The sequence below is a fragment of the Podarcis tiliguerta genome, assembly GCF_965153285.1.
Source record: "Podarcis tiliguerta genome assembly, chromosome: 13".
Lineage (NCBI taxonomy): Eukaryota > Metazoa > Chordata > Lepidosauria > Squamata > Lacertidae > Podarcis > Podarcis tiliguerta.
This window is the reverse complement of record NC_139546.1, coordinates 42,061,564-42,076,294: the sequence shown is the minus strand read 5'-3', so window position 1 is coordinate 42,076,294 and position 14,731 is coordinate 42,061,564. Positions and strand designations below refer to the sequence as shown.

The window sequence follows — 14,731 nt, the reverse complement described above, 5'->3', positions numbered from 1 at the left end:
GGTTCTCTGAGACATTGCAGAGGAAAACACCCAGGTGGAGGTTGCCTCAAGTTCTGCTCACTGGGGCATACACAACCTTGTGTGGCTAACTCCCCCCCCCCCCCCGATTGCACCAGAACCAGAACATTGTTTGCAATGTGTTTTGGGAAAGTTGAAGTTTTGGAGGCAAAAATCCCATTCAGCAGGAGGCTGAGGCAATGGTCTCCCTCTCCCCACTGCATGCATCTCAGGAGCACACGCTCAGAATTCCATGTGATTGTGCCAGGCCTACTGTTTGCATATGTAGAATACAGCTATCAAAATGTTGAATGCAATCATCCCATTCCTGTAACTTCCATCAGTGCCCATGCATACATAGGGTGGATTCACACATGAGGCTTGTTGCATTAGCTTACTAACTAATGACAGTACTGATTTATAACATCCCTTTAACAATGCACTACCTGGGTTTTGACTATTATAGCTCCATTCACACAACAGACACCACATTTCTGAGTATTTGTTTTCTCTCTTTTCCTCAGTTTGACATTCTGACATTCAGGTTTTTCTCCTCTTCCCTGGAATTGCCTTCTCTTTAATGTTTCTAACTGCCCTGTTCTCCCCTTTTGCTGTGGCAGCACAGATTGGAAGTCCCTCATTGTCCCTTTTGCTCTAAACCCTTGATCTGCCCTCCAAACAGTCTCCCCACATCGTGTTTTCTACTGCTTGGGTGTTCTCTCTCACTCACACCTACTTTCCACGCTGTCTCACTTGCTTCTCTTCTTTTTTCTTTTTTAAAAAGCTGTTTCACCTTTCCTGCTTATCTTGCCTTTCCCCTCTTGCTTTTTCAATGTCTTCTTAGCCAGCCAGGTCCACTGGGCTGTGTTATCGGTTGTATGTGTTGCACCTACACCTCAGTGGCCTTGACTGGAATCCTCAAGGGTAGGGATGGTAGCAGTGGCATAGCGTGGAGGGTGCAGCAGGGGGGCCCGGCCGCACCAGGTGCAACATCTGGGGGGGGGTGCGCTCGCACTCGCAGCTCTCTGCCCCTACCTGGCTCACTCTCTCTCTCTCACTGCAGTGAGGGACAGGGGAACCGGGGGGGGGCGCAAATTACTTGCCTTGCCCCGGGTGCAGACAACCCACGCTACGCCACTGGATGGTAGCCACTGAACACTTAGCCAATAGACTGTAAGCTTGCTCCAACTAGGAAAGAAAAAAAAGGCTGCAGGAACAAAGCATGGGGGGAGGATGTGTTGATGGATCCTGCATACAAAGGTTGCTTCAGAACAGAAATCACATAAACTTGCAGTGTAAAACTCACACGATTTTCCCAGTTTGAAAGAGGTTTGTTTGTATTCTGGGAGCAAATAGCACAGAAATGGGCACCAAACTTGTGCTTTATTCTGCTAGGTTTTGGGGAGTGGTTTTTACATTATACTGACCGTGTGGCCTATGGCTGTTCCACAAGTGCTCCATTCACATTCTAAGCATAAAACAATATATAATAATTATCAATAACACAAGTGGAACCAGCAACACTTAAAAGCCACTTGGCTTGCTGGGCGGGGGAAAGAAATGAGAGATCTCAGCAGGAATCTAACACAGCATAGTGAGTATCCTTGCCTTATGTTACTAATGAATTTGACACGAGGGTCATGTCGTCTTTCAGGCAGGTCCTGAAAAGGCAGATGAAGCAGCAGACCATGGACAGGTTCTTCAGCAAGAAGCAAAGAGTGGAAGAGGAACCTTCTTCGAGTTGTCCCCCAGAGTCTTAGAAAATGTACAGTGCACTTTGGTGATTGTTAAATGCTTTTCTGTCATGTTTAGAAAGTTAAGTTATTGTTCCTTCAATTTTTGAAATGCTCTTTACATTATGTGTGACTTTAAAGAGCACTTAATAAACTGTTCTTGTACCAAATTTGGCTTTGTTTGGACTTTTTTTGACCATAGGAACGCATTAATTGATTTTCAATGCATTCCTATGGGAAACCGTGCTTCGCAAGACGAAAAATTCACTACATGAAAAAACTTGCAGAACGAATTAATTTCGTCTTGCGGGGCACCACTGTATATTAACTAACCCATTGTGGCAGATAACATCTGGCAGGGAGGGGACTGCCAGCTGAGTTCTGATGGTTCAGGACATCTGAAAGTGGCAGTGAGGATGCTGCTTTAAAAATCCACCATGCTGAAGCGAAGGCACAGAAAAAACTCAGTATGGAGGCCAAATGGCCGAAATATTGGGAAATTCTGGAACAAGATGGAGACAGAATAAAATTGCAGAGCTTTGAAAAACTGAAAAATAAAGTGCGAGATTGGCTCCATTATTATCAAATAATGGAGGCATACAATTTGGACAAAAAAGTTGGTTTCCAGGTGGAAAAATCAAAATTGGAAACAGAATTGTTAGAGCCAAAAATCAAGAATCTGTCAAGAATGTATAACTTGCTGTTGAAATGGAATACTCAGGATGTAATGGTGAAATCAGCTATGATTAAATGGGTACAAGATGTTGGACATAACATAATGATGGCTGACTGGGAACAGCTATGGACCACAGGTATGAAATTCACAGCATGTAATGCCCTAAGAGAAAATCTAATGAAAATGATTTATAGGTGGTACATGACACCAGTCAAGCTTGCAAAAATTTACCATTTGCCCGATAATAAATGTTGGAAATGTAATGAGACTGAAGGTACATTCTTTCACCTTTGGTGGACATGCCCAAGGATTAAGACTTTCTGGGAGATGATATATAATGAAATGAAAAAGGTATTCAAATATACCTTCCTGAAGAAACCAGAGGCCTTTCTCCTGGGCATGGTTGGCCAATTGGTGCCAAAGAAGGATAGAACTTTTTTTATGTATGCAACAACAGCAGCAAGAATACTCATCGCGAAGTATTGGAAGACACAAGATTTACCCACCCGGGAAGAATGGCAGATGAAGTTGATGGACTATATGGAACTGGCGGAAATGACTGGCAGAATCCGAGACCAGGGAGAAGAGTCGGTGGAAGAAGACTGGAAAAAGTTTAAAGACTATCTACAGAAATACTGTAAAATTAATGAATGTTAGAACAAAGTTGGAATGAAGTTATATGGCTTTAGTAGAAATGTTATAAGGAATTAAGTATAAATAGATTAATAGAGTGTTAAAGGAAAAAATAAGGTTAGAATGTCTTAAGATAACTATAGGATAGAAAACAGGAAGATGGAAAGGAATTGCTGAAATAATTAATAGAAGTGGAATACAAAAAGGGAGGTGTGAGGAGGTCGTTGAAATAAGTGAATGAAAGATAAGATATTGAAATTGTTTGATGTGTTTTAAATTGTTTTTGTTTTGTTTTGTTAGTTTAATGTGTTAGTGTTAGGTGTTAGTGTTAGTGTTATGTAGTGTTTTTGTATTGTATTGTATTGTCCATTTTTATTTCTTCTATGTAGTGTTTATATTGTTGGAAAATATTAAATATTATTTAATATAAATAAAAATAAATAAAAATCCACCATGCTAAACCTATAAGCCAGCTGCAAATGTTTGCTCCAACTAGGAAAGAAACAAAAGCCTGCATGAAAAAACTATGGGGAAAGGACCTGTGCAAATGTTGCTTCAGAGCAGCCATAACAGAAATTTGCAATTCAAAACACATGATTTTCTAGTATGGAAAAATATATATATTATTTTTTTCTGGAAGCAAATAACCAAGGATTTGGGCACCAGAAATGGGCACTTGTGTTGTGTTAGATTTTTTGGAACTGGTTTTCACGTTATGTGAAAGCTCAAATATAACACAGAAATGAACAGTAATGGAATCATTGGGGGAAAAGTTCACTTTAGTTTTTTTATATTGCAGGATCCATGAACTCCTTGCTACAAAAGCTCACAGCTTTGGCTGCCATCTATTCCCTTTTAAAACTTACTTTAAAGCTCCCTAACAGTTCGCCATAATAGCTGTAGACACCAACATTGGGACAGAATGAACTAATAACTAAGATTCTTAAAGGGATATATTATACGTTAAGGGAATACTAATATTTACTACATTCAGTGTTGTACATCTGATTTTTGAAATGTTGTTTTAAATTGTAGCACCCTTCTTGTGGTTAACGCTTAGCTGGAATGAAATATTCAATGCAGCAATAGAGAAATTAAAATAATAATTTATTTGTCAGACAAATAAATGATAGGCACAGTGGTATATGGTTACCAAAGCTCTGCACCCTCCAGCCCTGATGGCCAGCACTTATATTTCCTCAGCCCAGCCCCCTTGCTCCTCCTTTGGCTGCCTCTATCCAATCAGCCTGGTTGAAATTCCTATTGGCTGTTTGCTAGAACCAATCATAAAGGATACACCCATTTCCTATTACCTTTTATGGGAGACAAAGAGCTATATTTCCTTCTATTCATAAATGGCAGACAAGTAGCCATATATCTTACATTTGCCTCGACAAGGCACCTTAACTACCAAATCACCTTTTGCCTTATTGCCCTATTGCCCTTTTGGCAACAGGGGCAAATGGCTAAAACAGATGGCTCATGGTTTTTAAATTCTATCTTAAACAGAGATCATGAGTTCACCTTCTCACACACCATCAATGAAATAAGAATCTAACATAAGAATCTAACATTTCGTACTTTCTACATCCTTTGCATTAAAGCCAATATATTTCATACATAACATAGATAGATTTTTAGCAGAAAGGCCTTTGCCTGAGAAATTCAGTAAAGAGAAACCTCTTCATTTTACACCCCCCTTTCCCCGCCAGCTGCTGCTCCTATTAGCTCTTGCCCTTTAACCTTAGGAAAATGTGGCTGAGTCTGATGGGAGGCAGATGGTATTATCTTCCGTTAAACTATTTACCAACTCTTAATTAGTGTTTTTGCAGCTTGATTGTATTCTGTAATTTGTAGGGTCAATATAACCTTTGCTCCCTAGCCTGTAATTCCCTTTTATAACTTTGAGAAACTTGCCTCCTGCTGGTGTTATAAATCAGTGGGGCCCTTGTGCAGGAAGATAAACAAGTGCCAGAGTACTCAGCTGCTTTACTGCCTGGCATGAAACATACAAACATTTTGCAAATATATTGATCAGATGCCTCAAAATAATAATAATAATAATAATAATAATAATAATAATAATAATAATAATAATATTTATTTATACCCCGCCCTCCCCAGCCAAGGCCGGGCTCAGGGCGGCTAACAAGCAATAATAAAAACAAGTTGAATGACTGCAACTTAAAAACAAAATTAAAATACAACATTAAAATATTGAAACATTAAAATATTAAAATGTAGCCTCATCGCAGAAGGAGAAAGAAAAAGAAAAAAGAAATTCATTCCAAGCCAAAGGCCAGGCAGAACAACTCAGGCCCTGCAGAAAGAAATCAGATCCTGCAGGGCCCTGGTCTCATGAGGCAGAGAGTTCCACCAGGCCGGAGCCAGAGTTGAAAAGGCCCTGGCTCTGGTTGAAGCCAATCTAACTTCCTTAGGGCCTGGGACCAATAGGGTGTTGCTATTTATGGACCTTGAGGCTCTCCGTGGGGCATACCGGGAGAGGCGGTCCCGTAGGTATGAGGGTCCTAGGCCGCGAAGGGTCAAAAACCTTAAATCTGACCCTGTACTCCACCGGGAGCCAATGCAGCTGGAAAAGCACTGGGTGAATATGCTCCCATGGCAGAGACCGCATGAGGAGCCTGCACCCGCTGGAGTTTCTGGGACAGCTTCAAGGGCAGCCCCGCATAGAGCGAATTACAGTAGTCAAGTCTGGAGGCGACCGTCGCATGGATCACTGTGGCCAGGTCGGGGCGGGAAAGGTAAGGGACCAACTCCTGTTTCCAAGAGGTGTGATGCTATTAATGTCATCTTGCTATATTTCTTACACTAAACCATTCAAGCTGTGTAACTTCGCTTTCAAGTGTAATGCATCTAGCATGGCATTTGCTCAAAGGTCCCTGCTTGTACAAAGTCGGGAATATGAATATCATCTGCTCTTAACTACTATAGTTACATCCACCTACATTCCTGCTACAAATTGCACTATCTGGGACCATTAATTCCCATAACTCCATTAGACGACCACATGAGCTGGATGAATGCAGCAGTCACATCTAAGCGCCTGTAAATCTCAATGATATTATTATCCTCCCTGTAATTATGAAATTAAGCATGGGAGCTTCGTTTCCACATATCAAGGGATTTACAAATATGAGTTGCATTATTCTCAATGAAGATAGGAGGGTGCTGTGAATATCGACAGTACAATTCCAAGGTGTAACAAGCGATAGTCAGAGCTTGGTCAGGCTGATAACAGATGCTTTACATTGCACAATCCGACTCACAAATTAGTGTAGTGTTGACTTAAGATAAGCAGCCCAACACAGGAAAGGACTTACTGAAAGATAATGTGGGGAGAGGAGAATTTAGGTAGAAGAGGAATTATTTCCTGCAAGATAGTTGGATTTGTACTATTGCCATCAGTGCTTCTGCTTCAGGTGATGTGCAAGATTCCTAACTCTAAGTGCAGCATCTGCAGTCCCCTTCCTTTTCTTCACAAGTATTACCAACCAGGAGACCTCATCATTGCTGGTATTATGTCTCAGATCTCCATACTATTCAACTCAATAGACTTTGATAAATGTCCTTCTACTGACCTCGTTGACGATATTGTGTAAGATTTGTTTTTTAAAAATCTCTGGTACCGTATCTTATATTAATTTTCCCTAGGAGTGCCAGGCCCATAGATCTGTGGTAGATCCTCTGAATGAGAGAAGGAGGACAGCTTTCTCTGTCTTTGGCAAATAGTTGCATCATGCCCATATTAATCATCATCTGTTATATTTGTAGTTGCGGCAGCCATGAATCGAATATCAGCAGCTTAAGGAGCATTTCAAGCCAGTATCTGCCAGTATGTGCAGAGTATGGGAGAGACAGGTCTTGGGCTAAGCCACATTATTATCTGTACCTCGGAACTCAATTTGGTGGGGTACAAATCACTCAAGTGAGCCTTAAATGTCTTTGGACTGCAATACCTAAAAAACTGCCATGCCCCACATGAACTAACTGAGACCATGTGATCATCATCTGAGGCCTTTCTTTGTGTGCCCCCTTCACAAGAGTTTCAGGGCCTTTTTCTGCAGTGGCCCCTCTTTGTAGAATACGCTGCTAAGGGAGGCTCACCTCGTGCCTTTGTTACATTTCTTTAGCTGTCTTATGGATTTTTAGTTTTTATGTTTTAAAGTGCCCTATGATCCTTGGATGAACACCTGCATAGAAATCTAATTTTAAAATAACTAGAATTAAAGACCATAGTTTAGAGCTGGAACCTGTGCATGTTAATATTCCTCCAGATTTACCTGAATTCAGATTGATCAGTAAGATATTATTGTTGCAGCTGAGGTGTAGAAATTTTCCTATCCAGAAGGAAACTCACTGTGTTATAGCATGTAACTCTCATTTCAGGGTTATGACACAGCTCTACCAGCATATCCTGGCATTAGTATTTGCTGTAAAAGAGATCAATGCAAACAGCCAAATCTTACCCAACCTCACCCTGGGCTTCCACATCTATAACAGCCATTTCAGTGCAAGCTGGACCTATCGTGCCTGCTTGGAACTCCTCTCTACATACAGCAGATTCATTCCCAACTACAAGTGTGACTCCCAGAATGAACTAGCAGCAGTCATTGGAGGTCCGAACTCTGAGGTTTGTCTTCATATGGCAAGTATACTGAGCAACTACAGAATTTCACAGGTACCTCTCCTGATAGAAAACTACCCATACCATTAGGTCTTCTTTTCAGGCAAAAACCGAGCACTTTGCAGGTGCCGACAATCAGTTGGCCCTTCACAACTGCTACTGCATTGATGTTTTGTCAGTTCTTTTTCATTTTCTTTCCCCCCTTGTTGCTTAATATAGAATGTTATTAACTGCCATGGAACAAATAATGAACTGGATAGATAGATATCTTACGACAAATAATTGAAATAAGCTGGGTGAGGGGCTACAGAAAGGTGTTCTGCAGATGTTCTTGAAATCCAACTTTCATCAGCCCCAGCCAGCAAGGGCAATGTGCTCATAGATTATGGGAGCTCTCATCCTACAATGGATGATTGTGCAAGCCCTGTTTCACCAGTGTAATGTAAGACATGGCTTTTCAATGTTTAGAGGATTGCTCGGTGTATCTGCACCTTTGAATTCTTTCAAGTTTCAGGAAAAACAAACAAGCTCCCATGTCAGCAGCAAAATCTGAAAATCTGACAAAACAAAACCTGAAGTATAGAATGTATTTTAATCTCAGTCAATACAAGTTAAAAAAAGAAAACCACTGCAAACTTAAACAAAATTTCTCATCTCCTCATTTCCTGTGTTTGATTTAGCTCATCTATGGTCCTGCTCCAATGAGAAATATTAAAACTGAAGTTGCTTTCCTTAACCAAATGTTCCCAAATATAGACCATCAATATGAAGGGATTCTCAAGTTACTGCTACACTTCGGATGGCTATGGACTGGTGTGTTGATTGTGAATGATGAGAATGGAGAGAGGTTTCTACAGAGCGTGGTTCCAAAATTTATTCTTAGAGGAATCTGCTTTGATTTCATAGGAAGATTTCCATCAATTTCTTATTCTATTGGTATTACAGACTTAGTTGCAGATGGGCTCAAGACATTTAATGTTGCCATGAGAAGTACTGTTAATGTGCTGATCATCCATGGGGAAATTGATTCCATGACACTTTTGAGAATGTTTCCTGCCATGTCAGAATATGAAGATATACCAATAAAGGCTAAAGGGAAAGTTTGGGTCATGACAGTTCAGATGGATTTCACATCACTTCCCTTTCAGAGAGATCAGGACATAGACTTCCTCCATGGTACTCTATCCTTCACAATTCACTCAGAGGAGGTTTTGGGATTCCAGGAATTTGTTCAGATGAGAAATCCCATCTTGGAAAAAGAAGATGGCTTTATGAGGATATACTGGGAAAAGGCATTTCAGTGTCATTTCCCTGACTCTGAAGGAAATACGCAGGATGGCAATATTTGCACTGGGGAGGAGAAGCTGGAGACTCTTCCTGGCTCTATTTTTCCAACAAGCATGACTGGCCACAGCTATAGCATCTACAATGCAGTCTATGCTGTGGCACATGCTGTGCATGCCATGCATTCATCTAAGTTGAAGCACAGAGTGGATGAAGGGCGGATGAAGCTTTGGAATCAACAGATGTGGAAGGTAATATCATAAGCACAATAATGCAGGAATGCTCACCGTAGCCTTGGGAATAACATTAAAAAGGAATAATCCAGAGTTTCTGTAAAGTTGCTGTTTAGATGTGGTTAGCATCTAAAGACCAAATTACATGTGACATTCAAAACATAGCTCACTGTTGTGTGAATCTGTTCTAGGGACCACACTCAGGACTGTGACTGACTCATACTGAATGCGGTTAGCTCTTTCATCTTTCTAATAGGAGATTACACCAGAAGTTTCAATTTAAGGCCAAATGGCAGCTTCTTCAGAAGGATTGCTCTCTCTCTTCCCCTCTCTCTCCCTCGCTCTCTTTCTCTCTCTTTCTCTCATTGTTCTTCATGAAAAGATCTTATTTTTAAAAACTGTAATCAAATGCCCATATGTATGCCGAGAAAGAGAGTATACAGGAGGTAATTGTTCTGCCTTCACTTACTTAAGGCCATAAGAAGATATTGCTGGACCAGGACATTGGACCATCTAGTCCAGCATCCTCCTTCATCAAAAGAAGATGATGGTGATGAAGTGCTCAGTGACTTCTATTACATCCATTACTGGTCTTTATGAATCTTTTGAAGGGCCCATTGCTCATATCCCTCAAGAAGGAAAGTTCATCATCAATCTGTTATATTTGCTTATGAAATACCCACCTTTTCCAGTCATTCCCCCTGCCCAATTTAGCTCAGCTGCTGGTGAGAAATAGCTTCTTTAATAATAGCCCGGGGGAAAATGTTTATTTCAACCAACATGGAGAAGTAGAGGCTGCATATAATATCATAAACTGGCTGACATTCCCAAATCTGTCCATTCTTAGAGTGAGAGTTGAAGGAGTAGACCCATGGGAACCCCTGGGCAAAGAGTTCACCATTCATGAGGATGCCATTGTATGACCCAGCAGGTTTAACCAGGTTTGATTCCAGACACATTTTTGCAGGCCATTTTGCAAAAGAAGTGTCACGGAAATACTTCTGTCTCTAGTCCTAAGGCAGGGATGGGGAACCTCCAGCCCTCCAGATGTTTCTGAACGGCAACACCCATATTCCCAGCAAACATAGCCAATACCTGTCGGTCTCGCACCCTACAACTACAATGTCTCCATAGAAGTCTCTGTGGTTGCACATGCTTTGCATGCCATGCACCCATCTAGACTCAAAGACTGAATGACAGTGGATGAAGGAATAACATTTCAGAATGAGCAGTTGTGGGTGGCAATGTCCCAAGCATGCTAAAAGCAGAGTAGAAAAGGTGATGGATCAGTTGAAAGGTTTCCATCTTGATACCTGTGGGAAGTGTTCAATCATGACATTATGGCAATAGGCCACTCCCAACAGTCTGGTGTTCAGAGGGTCTTCCTCTCTCAGTGTTCATTCTTCCTTGGTATAAAGCTTTTAAACAGTTCAGTAATCAATTGTGAGTGATCACCAGCCTTTTGTATATGCATATGAATTTCTTTTTTAAAATTTCTCTCTAATTCTATCTATTCTTTCCCCCCAAACAGCTCAACCACTTTGTTAAAAGCATCTCATTTAATAATAGTGCTGGGGGAAAAGTTTCATTCAACCAAAATGGAGAGTTAGAGTCTGGATTTGATATTATGAACTGGGTCACATTTCCAAACCAGTCCTTTTGGAGGGTGAAAGTTGGAAAGATCGACCCCATGGCTCCCCAAGAAGAAGAGTTCAGGATTTGTGAAGAAGCCATTGTGTGGCCCAGCAGGTTTAACCAGGTGAGATAAATTCAGATTTTGTAGACTATCCATCACTTCTAAAACGATTCGCAGTTGAGATACTGACCCAGCTCTGTGACCTAAGCTCAATCATGTGCTTAGTGTAGGAGTGAGGGCATGGCTGTAGAGATCGTCCATGTTTTGCCAATATAGTGACACTCATTAAATCCATTATTGTACTACAACCACCAAATTTACCACCCGAAAAAAAGGAAAATAGAGTATAGCATCTAGATCAAGGGAAGTTATAGTGCCACTGTATTCTGCTCTGGTCAGACCTCACCTGGAGTACTGTGTCCAGTTCTGGGCACCACAGTTCAAGAAGGACACTGACAAACTAGAACGTGTACAGAGGAGGGCAACCAAAATGGTCTAAGGCCTGGAAACAATGCCTTATGAGGATCGGCTAAGGGAGCTGGGCATGTTTAGCCTGGAGAAGAGGAGGTTAAGGGGTGATATGATAGCCATGTTCAAATATATAAAAGGATGTCACCTAGAGGAGGGAGAAAGGTTGTTTTCTGCTGCTCCAGAGAAGCGGACACGGAGCAATGGATACAAACTACAAGAAAGAAGATTCCACCTAAACATTAGGAAGAACTTCCTGACAGTAAGAGCTGTTCGACAGTGGAATTTGCTGCCAAGGAGTGTGGTGGAGTCTCCTTCTTTGGAGGTCTTTAAGCAGAGGCTTGACAACCATATGTCAGGAGTGCTCTGATGGTGTTTCCTGCTTGGCAGGGGGTTGGACTCGATGACCCTTGTGGTCTCTTCCAACTCTATGATTCTATGATTCTATGAAAACTTGATAAATTTACGGAGGGCCATATTCATGTAGGGGAAGGCAGCCTAAGGATTCTTTTTCTCACAACGCGGCTTGCTCATTTCCCTCCCTTCCCAAATCTGTGACATATTACTCTGCTTTCCTTTGGACCACATCAGTGAGGTCAAGAAGGATGTCTTTTTGTCTGGGTAACCCAGGACCTCCATATACACTGCCCAGGTTTGGTGCTGCTAATGCAACTGTTCAAGGAGATCGTTCAGCAAGTATACATTGTGGACACACAATATTGCAAAAAAACAACAACAACAAAACATGAACCTCTTTCATTTGTGGACAGGCACAGCCTCTTTCTCTTTGTAATGCCAATTGTCCTTTGGGTTATCAAAAAACAAAGAAGGAAGGGAAACCATTTTGCTGCTATGATTGTGTATTATGTCCAGAAGGGAAGATTTCCAACCAGACAGGTAAGAGACCTCATGTATAGAGCCTTTAAAATATACGGACACTAAGATATTCAGACATGCAATGCCCTTGTGGTGTTCAGTTGTTCAGAAAATTCAGTAAAGTTGTTCAGAATTTAGTGAAGGTTGTGGTTCCTGATATGGGGAAACAGCCTGATATATTCAATGATATCAGTCCAAGCCATTGACAGCTGGTAATTATTTATGCGCGCGCACACACACACACACACACACACAAACACACGCAAAAAAATGAAATGAAATGAGTCACCACTCAGACGAAGGAGGTTTCAAAAGCTTGTAAAACAGAAACCTTCGGAAATATGAAAGAACTTCAGGGGAAAGCTAGGTGCAACAGCCTCTGTCTCTTAAAAACAACACCCAAGAACCATTTTTCACAATTCGGAGATGAGAGAAAACTGAAATACAACCTTGCTCCAGTTGACATATTAGGATGGGAAGTTCAAATTATGTTGGGATGTTAAAAAATGTGAACAGGTAAAATCTGCTAGAATCCTGACCGTAAGGGATAACATTAAGCTTCAAAAGCTGAGTTAGGTCTTAAGATCTGGGGGTGGGTGGGACATTAACCATTCCTGAATATGGCATGTTGTTAATAATATAATTACACGAGAAGTGTGGCAAATTGTTTTTCTTTTTCAGATATCAACTTGGCAACCCTTATTTAAGGTTTTGTTACTTTCATTTTGATCATTTTAGTATTATGCATGTCATGGTGCTCCTACGGTATTTCTTTTTCAGACATGGATGAATGCTTTCAGTGCCCACCAGATCATTACCCAAATGTGGAAAAGGATTCATGCGTGCCAAAGGTCATCCATTTCTTGTCTTATGGAGAACCCCTGGGGATCTCTTTGTCCTGTTTTTCTCTTTCCTTGTCCTTCCTTACAGCTTTGGTGCTTTGGATCTTCATTAAGCACCGGGACACTCCCATCGTCAAAGCCAACAACCGCAACCTCTCCTACACTCTCCTCATCTCCCTCTTGCTTTCTTTCCTTTGTGCTCTTCTATTCATCGGTCGACCTGAAAAAGTGACATGTCTCCTTCGACAAACAGCTTTTGGCATCATCTTTTCAGTGGCAGTTTCTTCCGTGTTGACAAAGACAATCATTGTGGTCCTTGCTTTCATGGTCACCAAACCAGGGTCCAGCATGAGGAAATGGGTGGGGAAACAACAGGCCACCTCCATTCTTCTTTCCTGTTCCTTGATTCAAGCTGCTCTTTGTACTGTGTGGCTGGCAACTTCTCCCCCATTCCCAGATTTAGACATGCACTCAATGAATAAAGAAATTGTTCTGGAATGTAACGAAGGGTCAGTCACCATGTTCTACTGTGTCTTGGGGTTTATGGGCTTGCTGGCCATTGTCAGCTTATCTGTAGCCTTCCTAGCCAGGAAGTTACCCGACAGCTTTAATGAAGCCAAGTTTATCACCTTCAGTATGTTGGTATTTTGCAGTGTGTGGCTGTCCTTTGTTCCAACTTATTTAAGCACAAAAGGAAAATATATGGTGGCTGTGGAGATCTTCTCCATTTTGGCCTCCAGTGCTGGTTTACTAGGCTGTATCTTTTTCCCAAAATGTTATATTATTGTGGTGAAGCCAGAGCTGAACAACAAGGAGCAGTTAAGAAGACGAAATCAGTGAAGCATCTACTATTCTACGGCCCTGCTCCATCTAAATTTGTATCTACGCAAAGGGATTTAAGCCAGCCACAACTAATTAGTTCAACTGGATTGCAGTTTATATTACAGTTTCTCCCTTTATTCCCTCATTAGGCAGGACATATATATTGCAACATATGGCTTGAATATAGGAACTATCCTATGTTAATATCAACTCCCTACCGCAAGTGTGCCAACAAAGCAAGATATGGGAGCCAAAGGTTTCTTCCTTAGGTTTGCCAAACATAGTGGCATAATTACCTGCCACCTTGAGTGGATATGAAGATACCCCCTCTTTGAAGATATCCCCCCCCCCAACATCCGGCAGCCCAACAACATACAGCCAACCTAATGTAATGTAAGCTCTGCCCTTCAATTTTGAATGCCACAGAATTGCCATTTATTTCCTGAATGCAACAGAACAAACAATACATCCAAGTTATACAGAGCCCAGGATTTGTGGGAAATTTATTTTGTCTGGCTATATGCAAATGGGCGATATCGTTTGGCTAGTTGTTCTGTGGAGATTCCCAACTCCAGAAACCTCCTGCCCCAACTCTGTGTTTTGTTTCCAACTGCTTCATCCCATGACTGCAAGCTTTTCTGCTTGTCCAATTGATTTTCTCCCTTCTCCTCACCCTGGGTGGGCCTTATACCCTCCCAATATCTGCTCCAGAGTGTCGGGGGAGGGAGAACCTAGGACAGATTTAGAGTTCAAATGGGGGAGTGGGAGATCGTACCTTTTGCAAAAGGAAATGAGAAAAAAGGTTCCTGAGCAGCCTTGTACCTGCTTCTCACACAGGGGGCCAGAGGCAAAAGAGTGAGCAGCAACACATGTAAGTTTTACATTT

The 14,731-nt window shown here is 41.5% G+C and overlaps 1 protein-coding gene across 1 annotated transcript; it reads left to right on the top strand.

The window, feature by feature from the left end:
• Positions 1-6,482: 6,482 nt before the first annotated feature.
• On the top strand, positions 6,483-13,863 carry LOC310662607 (vomeronasal type-2 receptor 26-like; the record flags this gene model as incomplete). The annotated part of the gene is made up of 6 exons (XM_083409552.1): positions 6,483-6,655; positions 7,447-7,690; positions 8,365-8,976; positions 10,733-10,960; positions 12,076-12,202; positions 12,962-13,863. The coding sequence occupies 6 exons, from the start codon at positions 6,483-6,485 to the stop codon at positions 13,861-13,863; spliced, it is 2,286 nt and encodes a 761-aa protein (XP_083265678.1).
• Positions 13,864-14,731: the final 868 nt, after the last annotated feature.